General features: G+C 38.1%; 1 protein-coding gene across 1 annotated transcript in view; it reads right to left on the bottom strand.

Moving 5' to 3' along the window:
• Window positions 1-224: 224 nt before the first annotated feature.
• Window positions 225-8,915, bottom strand: part of si (sucrase-isomaltase) — a 63,058-nt gene continuing 54,367 nt past the window's right edge. Inside the window, exons 41-48 of the mRNA XM_087851497.1 lie at window positions 8,601-8,749; window positions 7,714-7,798; window positions 7,566-7,622; window positions 7,004-7,128; window positions 6,585-6,673; window positions 4,460-4,509; window positions 2,133-2,297; window positions 225-747 (exon numbers count right to left, since the gene is read on the bottom strand). Coding sequence (XP_087707623.1) covers window positions 670-747; window positions 2,133-2,297; window positions 4,460-4,509; window positions 6,585-6,673; window positions 7,004-7,128; window positions 7,566-7,622; window positions 7,714-7,798; window positions 8,601-8,749 — 798 coding nt within the window. The 3' untranslated portion in view covers window positions 225-669. The remainder of the gene's footprint in view (window positions 748-2,132; window positions 2,298-4,459; window positions 4,510-6,584; window positions 6,674-7,003; window positions 7,129-7,565; window positions 7,623-7,713; window positions 7,799-8,600; window positions 8,750-8,915) is intronic.

Here is an 8,915-nt window from a genome sequence, read left to right as displayed (position 1 = left end):
AACTGGAGTTAATGAAACTTAATTTACTATTACTAAATTCTTAGTACCTACAAAACATCAATGATGCGTCACATTTGCACCTATCAAAATCATCATTCCTAAGATTTTGTGAAGGTTTGATTATATGGGTCATTATAACTTTCTCTTAACTGGATTATTAACTGGATTAAAAGACCAATATGAAAACAGAGACACATAACTGGAGAAGAAGACCAAACACAGTATTTAATTCACTGATTTATTCATATCTTATTTGCAGGAACAGACATGCATATGATGCACAGAGTTTATTGCAGTTGCAGTTCCTAACATTACCTTATTCTCATTTTCTTAAAAGTAATCAGCATGCATACATGATTGCAAGAAAAAATATTCCTACCATAGACATGATTGGCAGTCATTATTTTTTCTACGGTATCACACATTTTGGGATATTGAATGACAATAAAGTTCTGAAGTTATTTAGAGTAAATCAAACATTTGTTTTAAAGGCACAGTGTAACGGTAAAAAGGAAAACATTATTCGGTTTTATAGGTTGATGGGAGGCACTGAGGTTTCACATTTCATGTTCAAAAACAATATGTATTCTTCACATCTTTGTTTAAATTAATAAACCCTTATTTTAAGATCTCTTTTTTTTTTTTTACAAGTGAACACAAATACTGCACTCAAGCCTTGGTCTTCCATGTTAACAGAAAAGTCTGATGCACATTCACATTCAGATCAGTAATATCTATGGTCAGCTCCTGTAAAAGCAAGAGGAGACATCAGTTTTACTTCTTCATTGGTGGCTCACGTTTACTATTTTTTAAATAAACATCATCCAGGACTTAAGAGTTGAATGTACAGCACTTGCCTTCTGTTCTGTTCTATAAATTGGATCTGATCTAAAGGCTAATAATTCAGTTTTTCTGATATATACACAGCACATCTTTCCAGTAAAGTTAAACAAGCTGACACTGAGACATGTGTTTTGTGCATGACAGTAAGAGCAGGCCTATCCGTCTTCAGGATGAAACATCTCGTCCTGTGCCAGACAGAAATAGCTCTCCCACCTCACTGTATTTAACTGACACAGCACCAGCTGCTTACTATTTCTTTCAAGTTGTTACCCCATCAGACAATACTTAAGAAGATAAATGGATTGTCTCATGCTGAAAAACTACTTATTACCATGCACATACTGTGTCATCCTCATTCCGTTTCTCTTGTTCCTCGCTGCCCTTTTTCTCCCCCACCCCCCACACATCCTTCATTCTTCACGTTTATCTCTTTCACCTCTATTTTTTCCCTCCATCTAGTTACAGTGATGCATTCTCCCTCTCTCCACCAGTACTGCCTGTCCTTCCCTTCTTTCTACAGATGAACCATCTTTCTGTCTTTTCAGTATTCGTAACCCATCCTTGCATCCCCAACACACACAAACACTGAGTCCTCTGTCATTCTGACTTTCTTCATCTGCAATTCTTGCCCTCTCGTCTGGCTTCTCCCTGTCCATCTTCTCAAGAACAGTATAAATGTAAAGCTTTTTCATCTACCATTATTTATGGAGCTGCAGTAGCTATCATTTCCATGCTTCTGATAAGTGCACTGAGTACAGTACACAACCTTGACAGGAATATTTTATCATAAACCAAATGAGGAGAGGGAATACATGCTATCCTCTTGGACTATTAATTCCTTTTTTTCATTTCCCACCTCAAACCAATGTAGCACTGCAAAACAGCTTTAGATCTTTACACATGACCTAAACTCTTCTTTCTTATTTACAATTTGGGTATTTGGATTCTGAGAACTTTACTGGTATCATTTATACTTTTATTTTGAGTATCTTAAGGCTTTAGAAAATCTGTGTTTCATGTCATGTTTTGGTACACACCCTCCTTCTATGGTTGAACTTTATTGACCATGAACCTCTGGCTTGCCTACAGAGCACCAACGCTCATTTTTGAACATCACAACATTAATTTCAACATTTAATTTATGTTAGGAGCTTTTGTGGTGATAGACCATTTCCTATATGCAACTGTAGTTTAATGAATAATACTTGATTAATTTTATTTTAATGTAGATATACACAATATTTAGACATTGGCATTAACCACAATTGTGGTTCCAGAAATGTACTGACCTGTGATTCAAGGTTGTGCTGTGGGGTTAGTGGCTGAGGGCCGTCATTTAAAGTTATGGTAACCTCTGTGACCTCAGTTCCCACGCCCCAAATCCTCACCACACCCAGCTTCAAATAATCTGCAGCATCCAGGCCAGATGTTCCCACATCATTGGTCAAGGTGCTCTAAAATTGAAAGTGATGAAGACAAAGAGGAGGCGTTAAGGGTAATCATATATATGTATATGTACAAAACAAAATGTCATTTTGTTGTGTTATAGGAATACATGCATTGTTATAGGAATTGCATGACAGGACAGATAACAACAATCATGAACTTCATATTCACTTTGCTGGAAAAATGTTTAAGCTGAGTCATGAAGTTTACCCAGTAATGCATTATTGTTTATTTTTTGCTTCATCTTTTTAGTGAGTGAGATTTACTATTTCAATCTCTTCCTTATATAGTTCTATTTTTAGTCCTATAGTTTTATATCCAACAGGTAATGTTGTTTACTCTGATTCCTTTTAGCTGTACTGAGGTCCAACACTCATACAGAGCTAAGCGAACACACATATACGAATACACACACATACATACACACACATACACATCTACATTCAGATAGACATCCAAAATGGCATGCGATCTGCTAATCTGCCAGGCTGCTTCTGGCCTCATTGCTCAACTTATCCTCATCTTCTCACATCTGCCTGTTCGCACATACATACATCCCCACAGTCACTTACATACGCATGTGCGCACACACAAAATACGTGCACACACACACACACACTTCCTCTCTCTCCCTCTTTAGCTGTCAGGCAGTGCCTGTTTTATCGCTGTGTGAAATTGCTTTGAATTGAGCCTGATTGTAGGCAGAGGACAGCCACAGATGTTTGGCCACGGTAGCTTTAAGTGTATACTGTAGGGTTTTGCATATATGTGTGTGTTTGGGTTTAGATGTGTGTATTAATGTGTGCCTTTGGGTCTTTGCCTGGCAAAGAGGCAAATGTGGCTGGGTTATTCCCACTGGTCCTAGCTATTTGGGAGTTTTTAACATGTTCGACCTGAACTGCTATCAAGTTGTTACCAAACAAACTTTGCCATAACACATAGGCCACCTTTCTTTCTTTTTTTCAACTAACTGAATACCTCTTGCAGAAGGATATGATCCTTACATAGTAGCAATATTTTAAAATTTACCCCAAAAGACACCAATGAGGCAACTCTGTTGCTGGTGCCAAATTTGAATTCAATTTTGTAAAACTTCATCAGAATCACAAGTGAATCCTTTACTATCTTGTTCCTTATAGATAACACATCCTTTAGGGTTTTGTTTTGATTTAAGAATGTGTTAATGTCAGTGGACAAAACTCGTTCATCCACTTCACTCAATAAGCTTGAGAGTTGTTTATGCATGGTGGCATGGTGTTGCCAGGGTTGGCACTGTTGTCTCAGACCAAAATTCAAGGAATAAGTCCTTACATGCTCTTCCTGCGCCTGCATGACTTTACTCTGTTATCCTTCCTAACTTCAAAGACATGATCCTGGTTGATCCTGGACTTTAGGTAGACAAAGTATTTAAAGTGTATAAACTAAAGGACTGTATGAATGTATGTGACCTTTCTGGAGTATTGCATGTTTCTTTCTGATTTCCCCAAAACAGCAAGAGGAAATCAAACAGAAAGCATATAGCTGTTCATGTTTATCAGCATATAGACTTTAAAACAGAAAGTCTCAAGAAACATGAGAGCTGATAGAGAGTCAGAAAACCTGTTTAAAATGCACTTCAAAACTGGATTGAGTTGTGAGTCAGAAGGTTTGCATTTCATCATAATTCTGATTTGTGAGGCTAGAGACAGTGTACTTACTGGTTAGAGGTTTTATACAAGGTAGATAATAGGTTTGTCATAATACCTTTGGGAACTATTTGTCTGATTATTTGGGATTTTTTTTTGTTTGTTTCTGTTAGTTAGTTTGTTTCTTTCCACATAAATCCCTAAAAAATGTTTTGTTCTAATTAGAGGTTGCCTTAAAAAGGCAGGATTATTAAATCATTTGTAATGCCAGAAACACACCGACATCTGCATTAACATATCCACTCAACTTCAGGCTCTTCTGTCTAAGCATGTTAATTTTAGGCCACAGAATTCTAATGAGGCTTCATGCACAACAAAAGCCTTGCACCTGATCAAAATTACGTTGACCACAGCCACATACACCACCACAGCCTTTTTAAATGCGAAGGTATCAGCTGATCTGCTTGTCTTGCTGCATTAATAGTAATAATGATGATAATGGGGGAAAAAAAGAAGTATGGCTTGTATTTGGCCATTGAACTCACCGACTCCACTGAAAATGTGACATGAAGATATCTTTTGTTCCCCACTGTGTCTGAGGAGAGAAACAGGAGTGAATTACATTCAGAGCAGAGGCATGGAGGGTATGCAAAGGAGTATGTGACTATGCAATGAGTGACGGAGTGACAAATAAGGGATGCATAATAATTTGTGTTGATCAAGGTTTAAGTTCATATTAATATTACTTAAAGGACAAGTAAATAATCACCTTAGAAAACCCAATAATTAAGTAAAATAAACAGTTGGCTATGCCACTTAAATATACATAGGTGGTATTAATGCTTGAAAGTAAAACCAGTTGAATACACGAGAGAACACCAGTGAATGACAGAGTAGCACAATGAGTGCTGCAGCTGGACCGACCTGACAGACAGCGGAGAGAATAGCTAAACCTCTGAGGTAAAACTAAAAATGCGGAAGCCGAAACAAGCAGAAAAGTAGATAGTACAGGTAAGAAAGTGATACGCTGAGAGGCAAAGCAAGCAAGCAAGACATAGGAAGGCTACATGGCAGACAGACAGGGAGACGCAGAAGAGAGAAGCAAGGGACCAGATAAAAGAGGAGTGATGGAGAGCATATCTCTAGGCTGCGACACAGGGAATTACTGTAATGGTTTCTGTCACTCCCCTTCTATGCATTCCTCACTTGCTTACTATCTGCCTTTCTCTCCTTTGTCCCAACACAAACAGACCGTGCACAGACGAGTGCATCTTCTCACAGAAGCACTTCTGAGACTGATTCTGTTCGTGTATGTGTAAATATGCATGTCTGAGAACAAGCGAGGAAGTAGAGATAGACGTGTTGTAGCTCAGTGTGTCTTTCTGATAAAATCCATACTGAATTTCATATTCAGTGAAAGTAGCAGAATTACTTTCACTGAATAACTAACTGCGCAGGAGTTTAACACACACTGGGATGAAAAGCCATTAGTGGATTCTGATTTTCTAATTTTCCAAAATGTTCTGTCTCTTTCATTAATCAGTGCACATCTTTTAATTTAAACAACAAGGCTGTTATTCTTATCATACAACGTCGACAAGCTTGATCTTTTTTGTTTGCACACCAACTTAGCAGCTTTCGTCCACTAAAAAGCATCAAGTACTGGCCGTTGATCCACTTCTGTCTTTTGTGGTATTGATATCAGTCTTTGAAATAGGTGATTTAAACCCATAAATAAAAAACAGTGATACAAATACCTAAAATGTTCTACTGCTCTTCCTGTACCATGATATTCATGTGAATGTCATGGTCTGGAGTCAGGTGTCTGTTTTCAAGTTTTGTTCATTCTATGTTCTGGGATTTTGTGGGCTTTTTGTGGTTTAGTCGTTTGTATTTCGTGTTCCTTAGTTATTCTTTAGCACCTCTGTGATTTTTAGTCTCTGTGCCTGCCTTGTGTTCCTGGTGTTGTGTTTTGTGTCCTGGTTAAATGTTCATGTCATTTCCTGTTTTATTTTGACGGTCCCATGTCCTATGTCAGTGTATCTACCTTTGCACCCTGTTGTCTCCTTATGTCTTATTAGTCCTGGCTGTATTCCCCTCCTGTTTCTCATTCCTGCATTAGTCCCTTGTATATTTAGGCCCTGTGTTTTCCTTTGTCGTATCGTACCCCCTCATGTGTTGTAAGTCTCCCTGTGTTTCTGGTTTGGTTTTTCCGTGCTTCTAGTTTCCCAGTATTTTGTTCATAGTTTTATGTTCTAGATTTTTAATTTGTTTTCTGTAAGTTATACTATGAATGATTTTTCTAGCAAATAAAGCTGCTAAATAAAGTTTAGCAGCTTTATTTGCTAAAAAAAAGCTGCTAATAAAGTTTATTTTTCCATCCATTCCATGTTTCTGCATTTGGGTCCACTTCAGACCTGCCACAGGCTCACTACACAGTGAAGCCATTAATGCCTAGAAAAAAACTGCTAGTCTGGTGATTGCATTTCTTATGCTAACTCTTATTTATGGCTATTATTAATGGTAACTCCTCAAAAAACAAAAGGAAACAAGAGAGAGAAAAAAATTGAATTCTAGTGAGTCATTTTACTATGAATAATGACTCCATGAACACATACAGTATTTGCTGTTTTGGTAGGTGTACGTGTTCAAAAGTAACCTTTTGCTTACCTATTCCTTCACCATCATCCCAGAAGAATGATCCCTTGGCAGTTCCAGCGTCACTCAGGGCAACGATCAGTCCTAAAGGATTCTTCCGACTAAAACAAAAGGGGCAGAAAGGGTTGTAATAGATTTGTTGTAATAGAGGACAATGTCTATTTATACCTGCTGCTGGGAACAAATATATTCCTGCTGAGGGGATCCATCTGACCTCTTTCCTGCTGGAACAGTCATTGCCCTCTGACTGTCTCTCTCTCTTTCATTCTCATTCAAACACACAAGTGATATGTGCTCCATTCTGCATTTCTGCACAGGCACTAAGCCCCCCACACACACACGCGTGCACACACAAGTCATACTACACACAGGATGCTGACCTGTAGCTGCAAACTCTCAAGATGTATCAGTCATAATGTATGCTCACTTACCTGTAATATGTAGTGTTCTCTGGTTTCTGCCAGGGTAAGATATATCCTCCTCTGACGTGAAGGTTAATATGATTCATGGGTGTTGGCATGTCAACCATTGTGCCACGCACTCCAACATCTTTGGCCTGATGAAAGAAATAATTACATACTATTAAAGTACTAGAAATACTACAGGTTATTATCTTTGATTAATTTAATTCAACAGGTCCTTTACATCGGTAGGGTAGAGACTAAAATCACAGACTAGCATATGTGGAAATGTGTTAGTATGTGCGCATAGTGACAAGGGGTTGTAACGCTGTTTAACAGATGGGACTCCCTTAGCCCCACAGAGTAGGTTTTTGTTATTAAGGTGCTCCCTGTAGTGGCTAAGCTGTAGCTCCGTGATGGTGTTGTCATACTGTATTTCCTTCATTTAATACTGTCAGGTGAATGTTTGTTGTATTTTTTTTTAGCCTGTTAAAATTGTTAAGTCAGTAAAACAGAGGCACCTTTTAGTTCACAGCATTCTGCAAGAACTTTGACATCAAATACTTTACTGTTGTTACGAACAAGTACTTACAGTGTGAAAGTCATACCAGCGGTCTTTAGGAATATATCCTCTTACAGTTGTGACTCCCTGTCAAAAAATCAGTTAAAGAAAATCAGAGCCAACCTTAAAGCTATAAAAATAAAAACAATACAAAACATGTGCACATGTTGCGCCATACTGGGTCCAGCGCAGGGCTGATGAGCAGGGCAGGTCCCCACAGGAACTGTCTGTAGATTTCCCATGTAGTTTTATCATCCACAAACCTACAACATACAACCACAGAGGCCATTAAACATGACTGAAAGAAATGTTACCACTGCTCTCTTATGCATCCTCAACCCAGATGACTATTCAAGTACTCATTCAGAATTCAACGGTTTGCAGATGCAAGCCAATTAACCCTGCAGACTCACCGTGCCAGGTCCTTAAATACCATCTGTGACTTTATAAGAGTCTCTTAAAAAGAATAAATATGTCTTCTTCTTCAAACAATTTCACACATTCACATTTGGGAGCTGCCAAGTGCAGCCACAGTCATCTATGCTTGGCCTCTACACTACACAGTCACATTGCCTTGTTCAGAGGGTTTTTTAAAGGCAGCTGTTGTGGCAAGAAATACAACTCTAATTTTCTTACCAGTTCAAGTTATTCTCAAGAGCCCATTTCTCAAAGCAACATTACCTCACTACAAAATTCATGGACATTCAGTTAAAGTCAGTTTTATCTCCCATTTAACTTAGCATTTGTAGCCAATTGTGAAAGCCTTCTTTTAGAAACATGATATAACTTGTGTTATTGGTCATTAAAAGATACTGGGGTTGAAAACATGTTGTACACTAAAGAGAAAGTTTCCTTTTGTTAAATTCAGAAACTTCTTCATGTTACGTTGCACACTGCTCTCTAATGAGAAGCAGTGTAGTATAAAATCAGGTCATCTTGCCAGTGATCAGGATGAAAGATCCATGCTGGTAATAACTCAATTATTTGATAAAGTGACTAAATGTAATGCTAAATCACCCCAAAAATATAAGATAAGAGCCTTGTGTTTTGTCGGTTTACACTTACTCGTGTAAAAGTGGTCTGATCACTGTGCTTCCTTTCGTATGTGCCTCAAACATCAGAGTGTACAGATAGGGCAGGAGGGTGTAACGGATGTTCAGAACATCCCGGGTTGCAGTGGCGAATGCCGCATCCCAAGAAACAGGATCTTGCCTCTAAAAGAAAAAAAAACAAACCATTAAACATGATATTAACAAAATTTGTATTTTAAAAAAACTGTTGGACAGTGGTAACTAAATACAGAACCTAACAGCACATGAATGAATACACCAATCACCATTTACCAAATTTTCAAGGCCTTTATTTCCCTGTTTTAATAAA

The sequence above is a fragment of the Neolamprologus brichardi genome, chromosome 14, assembly GCF_056152115.1.
Source record: "Neolamprologus brichardi isolate AB-2024 chromosome 14, ASM5615211v1, whole genome shotgun sequence".
NCBI classification, from domain to species: Eukaryota; Metazoa; Chordata; class Actinopteri; order Cichliformes; family Cichlidae; genus Neolamprologus; species Neolamprologus brichardi.
The sequence above is the reverse complement of the archived record's forward strand: the minus strand, read 5'-3'. Positions and strand labels throughout refer to the sequence as shown.